The sequence below is a fragment of the Taurulus bubalis genome (genome assembly GCF_910589615.1).
Source record: "Taurulus bubalis genome assembly, chromosome: 19".
Classification (NCBI taxonomy): Eukaryota; Metazoa; Chordata; class Actinopteri; order Perciformes; family Cottidae; genus Taurulus; species Taurulus bubalis.
Window position 1 is genome coordinate 150,344 of NC_136607.1, and position 11,765 is coordinate 162,108.

Genomic DNA, 11,765 nt, shown 5'->3' on the forward strand with positions numbered 1-11,765 from the left:
GGCTCACGGTCCGCGAGCAGAACCTCAACCCGTCGGCGCATCTTTTTAAGTCGGCCGATTCTTGAGAAAGCGACCACAGATTTGACGCTTAAACAACTAACTTCTCGCCTGAAAACATCCTAAAATTAAATTCTGTGACTCAACAACGGTAGTATTCAGAGAACGTCAACTTTCAGTTGTGAGTTTTCTCATCCGTCATTGTTCCCCGTTTGCTGGTCCGAAATGCATTCTGGGATATTGGCTCTCTCAAGAACGCTCAAGTCTGCTCTGATGCGTCCCCGGTAAAATGGGTGGATCAAGTCACATCCGGGGGTTTTCACCGTTCTTGGCGAGAAGCGGACTTTTGAATTGGAACAGTACTTGGGCCGCGACTGATGACGTTTCACGAGTACAGAGAACACGAGTACAGAGAAGAACGCTGATTGAGAAACGGCCCTGGTGTTACAGGAAAGGTCAAAGGTTAGCGTGAACGTCCACAGATCAATTACCAGCAGTTAGGACCAAATGATGATCTATGGACGAAATGTTGCCGCTGCACCATGGACATGTCCACGTCCTGCGGGACAGAGAGCATGACGGCGTTTGGGACGCGACCCCCTTCACTCAGGGTGTCCATGTTGTGTTACAGAGAGCATGACGGTGTTTGGGATGCGACCCCCTTCACTGAAGCAAAGGCTTCAGAGGAAAGGAACCAGCAAAGAGGCTCTGAAGTTGAGCGGCTCTGTTTCCTGTCACGAGCCTCTGACCGACAGCCACAGCTGCCGGACCAAAATACCCCCAGAGGGCCCAGCCCAAAGAAGGGGCCCCCTAGACCACCTCCCCCTCCACCAGACCCCCCTTCCCACTCTTGGGAGTTGGTACAACCTCTCAAGGGGCAGATTTATTTTGGGCTGTAGCCGGGGTCTGGCTCAGGTGTTCCTTAGAGTTTCAGGAGAAGTCTCCGGTCCCTGCAGCTGGTTTAGACCCTCATCCCAGTCCCAGCCTTCTGCCTCTGGTTTGGTTTGGCCAGTATGACTGTGGGGAACATGGAGAGTGCTCAGCTGTTTGATGCTGGGAAGAAGGGTCGAGGCCTGAGGGCCACCAAAGAGCTCAATGCCGGGGAAGTGGTCTTCGCCGAGCCCAGTTTCTCTGCTGTGGTCTTCGACAGGTACGAGGCTCCCGGTTGTTATGGTCTTAGACTAGATGGATTGGCAGGAGGACTCGGCATGTCTGCACACTTGGCTGACACTGTGTGGTGCAAGAGGTCAGGTTACCTCATTTCTAGATGAATTCTCATGACACCAGCAGTGGGAGACGTCGTGAGCTGATATACTTTTGGGTTTAGTGTTCAATGGAGGCTCTGCCACTGCATTGTTTTGACACCTTGCAAGCTTTCAAATAAATTTCTAATATTAAAAATCTGTGGCGGGCCGTGGATTTCTACCTGCGCATTCAGTGCTTTCTCTACAAGCTGAAAAACCTAATCACCTCATTATGACGCCACAGCAACCGGTTATTATTTGTTTCGTATAAACACATGAAGCTCTAGCGTGAGTTCAGACAGGAAGACAACCCCTCACGCTCGTAGGCTTTTTCTCTACCGGAGATCAGCATTATTATTCCATTGAGCTCATATGGGAACATCTCAGTAGCAGGACATGACATTTCTTTCTCTATATGCAGTAGATTAATGTCGCCTGGGTCTCGATCGGTCAAACCTCTTTTTTTCTGACACTGTTCATATGCTTCATACTACAGTAGGATTATTGTCACAACTGCTAAAAGTTCATAAAAAAGTTATTCAGAAAAAAGAAAATGAATATGAAACCCCCATGTTTAGTTTGGAGTCCGGCAGCAGAGCAGAGAGTTCCCTGTGTCGGACCAGACATGTTGATAGAGAGAGACCGGCTTGATTACTCAACCGCAGTGTTGTGAAACCTGAAGTCCTGGATGATGAGCTCTATTTGAACGAGTTTTAAAGAGACGTCAAAATGTCCACAGTACCAAGAAATTTGGCTTAGTTTGTGGTTTAACGTTTGGGATTCACGGTGTCACTATTCTTTGACCCCAAAGAAGTATTCCTGTTTTATCAATCACATTGAGAAAGACTCTGAATGATAGCCAACAGGTTATTATGTCCTGGCCATAAAGATTGGAAGGACATTGAAGCAGTGAGTCTGTCTCCGTCCAAAGTTCACTAGTCATTTATTAACTAATGCACTGAAGCTGAAAGCTCCCATGGAACAAGGAGCAGCTTCCTGTCTTCATACCGAGCTGAACTCGTCCTCTCTGGGCTCCAGCTCCATGCTGACCACGGCACAGAGTGCCATCTTCTTATTTATTTAATATTCCATTAACTGGAGGAAGTGTTGGCACATCTAATGATTTGTTCAGTTGTTGTAAGAGACCAAAGCCAATTGTCTGCAATATTATGGTCAGCTGTACTGCCATGTTTCATGATCTGAGTAAAGTGTTAGTTTAGACGTGTAACTACCATGTCCTGGGACTTTTGTGAATGAGGCAAGAATGGCTCATAACTAACATGCCTTAACATATCCTAATCATGTTATTGTCATCGTTTGACTTTTGATCAGCTGACCTTTTGTCTTCTTTTTTAAAGCTGGAAAGTAATGCAATGCAGCTTTTGAATTCTGCAACAGTTACAGTGTGTGGACCTTTCTGTAAATAGTATGTGGCATTACAGCTGAGGTCAGCGGGCCGGTCTATGTGCTGGAATGCTAGACACAGATCTGGTGGCGTTGAGTCTGAGCCATACGACACTAACGGCTAACGCTAACGACTAATGGATCTGCCGAGTCAGCGTAAGAAAAGAGCTGCGAGTGACTGGGAGCCTGTGTGTGTGTGTGTGTGTGTGTGTGTGTGTGTGTGTGTGTGTGTGTGTGTGTCTTCATGGTCCTATAACAGGAAACACATGTTATCACGTCTACAAGCTGGATCTAACTGACAGATAATCTATATGTGATATTTATGTGCTCGTGTATCGGTGTTTTGTTTATGCATACTGTATATTTAATGATATTACAGCTAAATAGTACTTACGGTAGAGTAGTATTTAGTATGCAGATAACTGAATAACTGCATACAACCTTTCCCAAAGACACATTCAATAAAGCCAGAACCAGTTTTCAAACAAAAATGTCAAAAAATTCCGAAACTAGAAGAAGTTTCATTAAAATGTTCAGACTGTCATCATCTATAATAAGATTCATAAATCACTTACACATAAATACTTACTATGTAGTGCAACATAATGTTGGGTCAGTCAACTACTAAGTGAATCATCTTTAAGAAGTTGTTGCTTTTGAGACAAAGTTAGTGAACTTTAACAAATCAAAATGTGATGTTTAATGTCTGACACCATGAGGTGTGATGACGTCATGGGATGAGCTCTCAGAGCTTCATATTAACACCGTGGAGTTCTCAGAGTAGAGGTGAGGATAACTAGATGTGTTTCTTTATACATTTCTTTAGTCTCATTTCTTTAGTTCTTTAGTCTCACTTCTTTAGTCTCACTTCTTTAGTTCTTTAGTCTCACTTACATAGTCTCACTTCTTTAGTTCTTTAGTTTCACTTCTTTAGTTCTTTAGTCTCACTTCTTTAGTTTCACTTATTTAGTTCTTTAGTTTCACTTCTTTAGTCTCACTTCTTTAGTTCTTTAGTCTCACTTTTTTAGTTCTTTAGTTTCACTTCTTTAGTTCTTTAGTCTCACTTCTTTAGTTTCACTTCTTTAGTTCTTTAGTTTCACTCATTTAGTTCTTTAGTCTCACTTCTTTAGTTATTTAGTTTCACTTCTTTAGTTCTTTAGTTCTTTAGTCTCACTTCTTTAGTTATTTAGTTTCACTTCTTTAGTTCTTTAGTCTCACTTCTTTAGTTATTTAGTTTCACTTCTTTAGTTCTTTAGTCTCACTTCTTTAGTTTCACTTCTTTAGTTTCACTTATTTAGTTCTTTAGTCTCACTTCTTTAGTTCTTTAGTTTCACTTCTTTAGTTCTTTAGTCTCACTTCTTTAGTTATTTAGTTTCACTTCTTTAGTTCTTTAGTTTCACTTATTTAGTTCTTTAGTCTCACTTCTTTAGTTATTTAGTTTCACTTCTTTAGTTCTTTAGTCTCACTTCTTTAGTTCTTTAGTTTCACTTATTTAGTCTCACTTCTTTAGTTTCACTTCTTTAGTTCTTTAGTCTCACTTCTTTAGTTCTTTAGTCTCACTTCTTTAGTTATTTAGTTTCACTTCTTTAGTCTCACTTCTTTAGGTTCACTTCTTTTGTTCTTTAGTTTCACTTATTTAGTTCTTTAGTCTCACTTCTTTAGTTCGTTAGTTTCACTTCTTTAGTTCTTTAGTCTCACTTATTTAGTTTCACTTCTTTAGTTCTTTAGTTTCACTCATTTAGTTCTTTAGTCTCACTTCTTTAGTTATTTAGTTTCACTTCTTTAGTTCTTTAGTCTCACTTCTTTAGTTTCACTTCTTTAGTTCTTTAGTCTCACTTCTTTAGTTCTTTAGTTTCACTTATTTAGTCTCACTTCTTTAGTTTCACTTCTTTAGTTCTTTAGTCTCACTTCTTTAGTTCTTTAGTCTCACTTCTTTAGTTATTTAGTTTCACTTCTTTAGTTCTTTAGTCTCACTTCTTTAGTTTCACTTCTTTAGTTCTTTAGTCTCACTTCTTTAGTTCTTTAGTCTCACTTCTTTAGTTCTTTAGTTTCACTTATTTAGTCTCACTTCTTTAGTTTCACTTCTTTAGTTCTTTAGTCTCACTTCTTTAGTTTCACTTCTTTAGTTCTTTAGTCTCACTTCTTTAGTTCTTTAGTTTCACTGATTTAGTCTCACTTCTTTAGTTCTTTAGTCTCACTTCTTTAGTTCTTTAGTTTCACTTCTTTAGTCTCACTTCTTTAGTCTCACTTATTTAGTCTCACTTATTTAGTTATTTAGTTTCACTTCATTAGTTCTTTAGTTTCACTTCTTTAGTCTCACTTCTTTAGTTCTTTAGTCTCACTTCTTTAGTTCTTTAGTTTCACTTCTTTAGACTCACTTATTTAGTTCTTTAGTCTCACTTCTTTAGTTCTTTAGTTTCACTTCTTTAGTCTCACTTCTTTAGTTCTTTAGTTTCACTTCTTTAGTCTCACTTCTTTAGTTCTTTAGTCTCACTTCTTTAGTTCTTTAGTTTCACTTCTTTAGTCTCACTTCTTTAGTTCTTTAGTCTCACTTCTTTAGTTCTTTAGTTTCACTTCTTTAGTCTCACTGCAGTCAATGACGATGCTTCTCTCTGGTTTCCTCAGTCTGGCCTCTCAGGTGTGCCACAGCTGTTTCCGACGCCAGGCCAAGCTGCACCGCTGCGCTCTATGTAAGTTTGCCCATTACTGCGACCGCACCTGCCAGAGTGCATGCTGGGAGGAACACAAGCAGGAATGTGCAGCCATCAAGAAGATGGGCAAAGCGCCCAGCGGGAACGTCCGGTAAGGAGAAGACCAGAGGAATCTCAGGAGACCATGAACACACCGTTCACTGCATGAACTGGTTCTGTCTGTGATTCAGAACCATCTGTCTGTGATACAGAACAACATGTCTGTGATACAGAACAACATGTCTGTGATACAGAACACTCTGTCTGATACAGGAACATCTGTCTGTGATACATAACAACATATCTGTGACACAGAACAACATATCTGTGATACATAACATGTCTGTGATACATAACATGTCTGTGATACAGAACAACATATCTGTGATACAGAACAACATATCTGTGATACAGAAGTGCAAGGAAATAAAGCCTTGTTTTACAGAACAAGGCCTTCTTTTTGTCTCAAATATGATACCGTGTAAAGTTATGTTATCTAATTATGTCACCCAATATCACATATATGGTTACATTACATTAGAGTTTAACATCTATGGTTGGAACAAATTAACAATCTGTAACATAACATCCTGTCCCAGGACCTCACATCGGATCAGGAAAAACTCCCCAAATAAAGATAGTAAAAACCCTTTCACAGGGAAAACAGGAAGAACCTTCATAGAGCAACAGAGGAGGATCCCTCTCAAGGATGGACAGAATAATAGATGTCATGTGACCAGAATGAATAACGTAACAGAGTTACACACACACACACACACACACATTGCATGAATATGACAGAAATTATTCATATAATGAGTAGTAGGCATGGTCCATGATCCAGATAACCACGATCCATGAAGCAGAAGGAGGTAGAGAGGAAGGGCATCAGCAGGGACATGGCAGCAGGCAGGACCGGTTCCAGACAGCCATGAATCCATGGGGGAAAAGTAGAGTTAGTAATGTGCATTGAAGAGACAATAATTTATCCAGAAGGAGAGAAAGAAGAGGAGAAGAGGAGCTCAGTGTATCCTAAGATGTCCCCCAGCAGTCTAGGCCTAGAGCAGCATATCTGGGGGTTGGACCAGGGCAAACCTGAGCCAGCCCTAACTATAAGCCTGAAACAGCCCTATCTATAAGCGCTATCAAAGAGGAAAGTCTTAAGTCTACTCTTAAATGAGGTGACTGTCTGCCCCCCGGACTGAAAGTGGAAGCTGATTCCACAGAAGAGGAGCCTGACAACTGAAAGCTCTAGCCCCCAACCTACTTTTGAACACTCTGGGAACCACAAGTAACCCTGCATTCAGTGAGCGTAATGCTCTCGTGGGGTAATATGGTACTATGATCTCCTTAAGATATGATGGTGCATCACCAGTTAAGGCTTTGTAGGTAAGGAGAAGGATTCTCGATCTTACAGGAAGCCAGTGGAGAGCGGCTAGTACATGAGTAATGTGATCTCTCTTCCGCGTCCTCGTTAGTACACGAGCTGCAGCATTCTGGATCAGTTAGAGAGATCCAAGGGATTTACCAGGGCAGCCTGATAATACGGAGTTACAGTAATCCAGTCTTGAAGTAACAAATACGTGGATCAATGTTTCTGCATCGCTTTGGGACAGGATGTGCCGGATCTTTGAGATGTTCCGTAGGTGAAAAAAGGCGGTCCTTGAGATCTGTTTCACGTGGGAGCCAAAGGATAGGTCCTGGTCAAAAATAACTTAGAGATTCCTTACGGTGGTGGTAGATGCCAGAGCGATGCCATCCAGAGAAACCATATCATCAGATACTTGATTTCTGAGGTGTTCTGGGCCGAGTAGAATAACTTCAGTCCTGTCCGAGTTCAGCAGCAGGAAGTTGCAGTATATACTATACTATATAGTATATAGTATACTATAGTATAATATAATATAGTATAGTATAGTATATTATATTATACTATAGAATGAACCCTCTCCATGTCCCAGTCTGGCAGCTCGGGTGCTGTGGCGCGTCCACAGGGACTCTGGCATCGTGTCGGACAGCCAGCTGGTCTCAGTGGAGCAGCTGGAGGACCATGTGATGGACCTCCCTGAAGAAGACCTCAAGCAGCTGCACACTGACGTGCACACCTTCCAGGAGTACTGGTCCAATGGGAGGAAGCAGCACCTCGCTGACGACATCTCACACATCTTTGGCATCGTAAGAATGAAGGAGTTGTTATTCCTCAGTGCCTTGTTATGTTTGTAAAGTGTGCTAGGAAAGAGCTTCATCTCTGTAGATACAGTGTAGTTATACAGTGCTATCTCTGTAGATCCAGTGTAACGGCTTCACGCTCAGTGACCAGAGAGGCCTTCAGGCGGTGGGTCTGGGTCTGTTCCCCAACCTCTGTCTGGTCAACCACGACTGCTGGCCCAACTGCAGCGCTGTCCTCAACCACGGAAAGTAGGTACCAACACTGCTGCATCTAGCCAGAGACTCTGAGATGTATTATGTACAATAATGCAGCTGTGGTCATAATGACAAACACAATAAACAAAAGACCAGAACGGACTGTTGCTTTCTTCTGCAGCCAGTCAGCTGTGAGTTCTGCTCTCCATTCTCAGAGGAGGTAAGTAGTACATGTATGATATGTTCTATTAAAACTAGACACAATTACAACATCAATTATGACCGATATCAAGACCACTCACACACTGATGTGTTGCTTGGATTAACACAGACGATGATGTCATTGAATGCTAATGAACTGCTACAGGAAGTAAAAGCCGTGTGTCTCAGGGTGGAGCTGCGGGCGCTAGGTAAGATCTCAGAAGGCGAGGAGCTGACCATCAGCTACGTGGACGTCCTCCGCCTGGCCGCTGAACGGCAGCAGAAGCTGAAGGAGCAGTTCCACTTCCTGTGCAGCTGTGAGCACTGCAGCGGCCGCATCAAGGACGACCTAATGGCGGCGGCCGAGGAGAGCGGGGGGAACACGGTGGGTTCTATATGATGACAGTCTTTACTTTACTTTACCTTCATGATGATGACAGTCTTTACTTTACTTTACCTTCATGATGATGACACGCTGCATGTCTGTGTCCCTCTCAGCCCTCTGCTGCCCAGCTGAAGGAGGGAACCGCCTTCAGTCAGGAGCTCCTGCAGAGCATCCAGAGGTCCCGCGTGGAGAAGGATTACCGCCAGGTACCCAACGCCGCTCTCAGCTTCCTGCCTCTCTCTGTGGTCGCCTCACTTCCTCTGCTTCCTCCCTCAGGTGGTGAGGTTGTGTCGTGAGTGTCTGCAGAAGCAGGACGGCGTCTTGGCCGACACTCACCTGCTGAAGCTGCGCGTGCTGAGCGAGGCCAGCGAGGTGCTCTGCTACCTGCAGGCCTTCTCTGAGGCGGCGGAATACGCCCGCCGGATGGTGGAGGGATACATGTGAGGAAACACACACCTCGACCACTACTACGACCACACTGAACACACACACACACACACACACACACACACACACACACACACACACACACAGACAGACAGACACACTGTCCAGGGTGAAGTTAGGATTCATGTTTAAAGTCCCCGTGTTCCAGATGCATAGAAACTGCTCTGTCAGCAGAAGTTAGCGTTGGGAGCTTGAATCTCTCCAGCTGGACGTCATGGAGGTCTCACAGTCAGACTGACAGCAGGAAGTCACACAAACATATCAATCATTGTTATGAAAGCCTCATTAATGTCGCTAGTTTTTGACAAATGTTCTTCAAACAGTAAGAATTAGTGCATTTGTCGGGGACTATTTTCAGCAGGAATAATCCCCATTGGGTGAGTTTCTAGCGTCTCATTGATGTGTTTTTAAATGTGCTGTGACAGCACGGAGCTCTGTGGGACGTATCAATAAGGCTTGGTATCCACAGCGGGATGTTATATGTTTGTTTCTGCAGGAAGCTGTACCACCCCAACAACGCCCAGCTGGGCCTGGCCGTCATGCGGGCCGGCGTCACCCACTGGCATGCGGGGCAGGTGGAGGCGGGTCACGGTCTGATCTGCAAGGCCTACGGCATCCTGCTGGTGACGCACGGACCCAACCACCACGTCACCAGAGACCTGGAGGTACGGCTTCACCCGCTGCAGCCAGAATAACCACGTCCTCTACATGTGTTTCTACAGTCTCACAGTAATCCTGTTTTTATGCCTTCAGTCGATGCGCATGCAGACTGAGATGGAGCTGAAGACCTTCAAGCAGAAAGAGGAAACCTCCGCAAGCAATGCTCATCTGCAACACTGATGATCCCATCTTAAATATATATATATATATATATATATATATATATATATATATATATATATATATATATATATATATGTGTGTGTGTGTGTGTGTGTGTGTAAATCTCTGCACTCAGTCCCCTGAGTCTTAACTACAATAAAAACGTTGGTACTGAAGTCCATCCTCCACACAAACATTATGTATTAGTAAACTATTCAAGTAGTAGATTGTGTTCACTTGTTTCTCCACATTCTCTTGAACTGAACAGACTAAAGACTCAATGAACTGTTAAAGAGTTAAATCCTCTAAAGCAGCTGATGACATTCAAGATGCACTAAACGCTCTGATAGCGGCTTCTCATGTGAAGACAACACGGTTCACTAGGCCAGCACACTACACACGACTACACACTACACACTACTACACACTATACTACACTACACACTACACACTACTACACACTACACTACACACAACAAACATGACAAAGCAGCTGACTGTATGAATAGTTTACAGATAAACGTCAGTGGCCACATGAACGTTTCTAGACCTCGTGGCCACATGAACGTTTCTTGAACTCATGGCCACATGAACGTTTCTAGACTTTGTGGCCACATGAACGTTTCTAGACCTTGTGGCCACATGAAAGTTGCAAGACCTCGTGGCCACATGAACGTTTCTAAAATCTCGTGGCCACATGAACGTTTCTAGACCTTGTGGCCACATGAATGTTTCTAGACCTCGTGGCCCCATGAATGTTTCTAGACCTTGTGGCCACATGAATGTTTCTAGACTTCGTAGTCACATGAATTTTTTCGAGACCTCGTGGCCACATGAACGTTTCTTGAACTCGTGGCCACATGAACATTTCTAGACCTTGTGGCCACATGAACGTTTCTAGGCCTCGTGGCCACATGAATGTTTCTAGACCTCGTGGCCACATGAATGTTTCTAGCCCTCATGGCCACATGAACGTTTCTAGACCTCGTGGCCACATGAACGTTTCTTGACCTTGTGGCCACATGAATGTTTCCAGACTTTGTGGCAACATGAACGTTTCTTGAACTCGTGGCCACATGAACATTTCTAGACTTCGTGGACACATGAATGTTTCTAGACCTCGTAGTCACATGAATTGTTTCTAGACCTCATGGCCACATGAACGTTTCTAGAGCTCATGGCCACATGAATGTTTCTAGACTTTGTGGCCACATGAACGTTTCTAGACCTCGTGGCCACATAAACGTTTCTAGACCTCGTGGCCACATGAACGTTTCTTGACCTTGTGGCCACATGAATGTTTCTAGACTTTGTCGTCACATGACTTGTTTCTAGACCTCGTGGCCACATGAATGTTTCTTGAACTCGTGGCCACATGAATGTTTCTAGACTTTGTGGCCACATGAACGTTTCTAGACTTTGTGGCCACATGAACATTTCTATACCTCGTGGCCACATGAATGATTCTAGACCTCGTGGCCCCATGAATGTTTCTAGACCTCATGGCCACATGAATGTTTCTAGACTTCTTAGTCACATGAATTGTTTCTAGACCTCGTGGCCACATGAACATTTCTTGAACTCGTGGCCACATGAACGCTTCTAGACCTCGTGGCCACATGAACGTTTCTAGACTTCGTGGCCACATGAACGTTTCTAGACCTCGTGACCACATGAATGTTTCTAGACCTCGTGATCACATGAATGTTTCTAGACCTCGTGGCCCCATGAATGTTTCTAGACTTCGTAGTCACATGAATTGTTTCTAGACCTCGTGGCCACATGAACGTTTCTTGAACTCGTAGCCACATGAACGTTTCTAGACCTCGTAGTCACATAAATTGTTTCTAGACGTCGTGGCCACATGAACGTTTCTTGAACTTGTGGCCACATGAATGTTTCTAGACTTTGTGGCCACATGAACGTTTCTTGAACTCGTGGCCACATGAACGTTTCTTGAACTTGTGGCCACATGAACGTTTCTTGAACTCGTGGCCACATGAACGTTTCTTGAAATCGTGGCCACATGAACATTTCTAGACTTCGTGGCCACATGAACATTTCTAGACTTCGTGGCCACATGAACGTTTCTAGACCTCGTGGCCACATGAATGTTTCTAGACTTCATGGCCACATGAACGTTTCTAGTCCTCGTAGTCACATGAATTGTTTCTAGACCTCGTGGCCACATGAACGTTTCTTGAACTCGTG

General features: G+C 43.6%; 1 protein-coding gene across 1 annotated transcript; it reads left to right on the forward strand.

Annotated features, from left to right (window-relative positions):
* The first annotated feature begins 889 nt into the window (after positions 1–889).
* On the forward strand, positions 890–9,602 carry smyd1a (SET and MYND domain containing 1a). Its single transcript, XM_079235529.1, has 10 exons — positions 890–1,147; positions 5,271–5,447; positions 7,297–7,510; positions 7,623–7,753; positions 7,881–7,919; positions 8,090–8,285; positions 8,399–8,491; positions 8,562–8,725; positions 9,229–9,397; positions 9,486–9,602. The coding sequence occupies exons 1-10, from the start codon at positions 1,011–1,013 to the stop codon at positions 9,570–9,572; spliced, it is 1,407 nt and encodes a 468-aa protein (XP_079091655.1). The 5' UTR covers positions 890–1,010; the 3' UTR covers positions 9,573–9,602.
* The last annotated feature ends 2,163 nt before the right edge of the window (positions 9,603–11,765 follow it).

Coding starts and splice junctions, on each gene's coding strand:
- smyd1a (XM_079235529.1), top strand. CDS start 1,011: ATGACTGTGGGGAACATGGAGAGTGCTCAGCTGTTTGATGCTGGGAAG. Junction 7,511..7,622: donor TCTCACACATCTTTGGCATC/GTAAGAATGAAG, acceptor CTATCTCTGTAG/ATCCAGTGTAACGGCTTCAC. Junction 8,726..9,228: donor CGGATGGTGGAGGGATACAT/GTGAGGAAACAC, acceptor TTGTTTCTGCAG/GAAGCTGTACCACCCCAACA.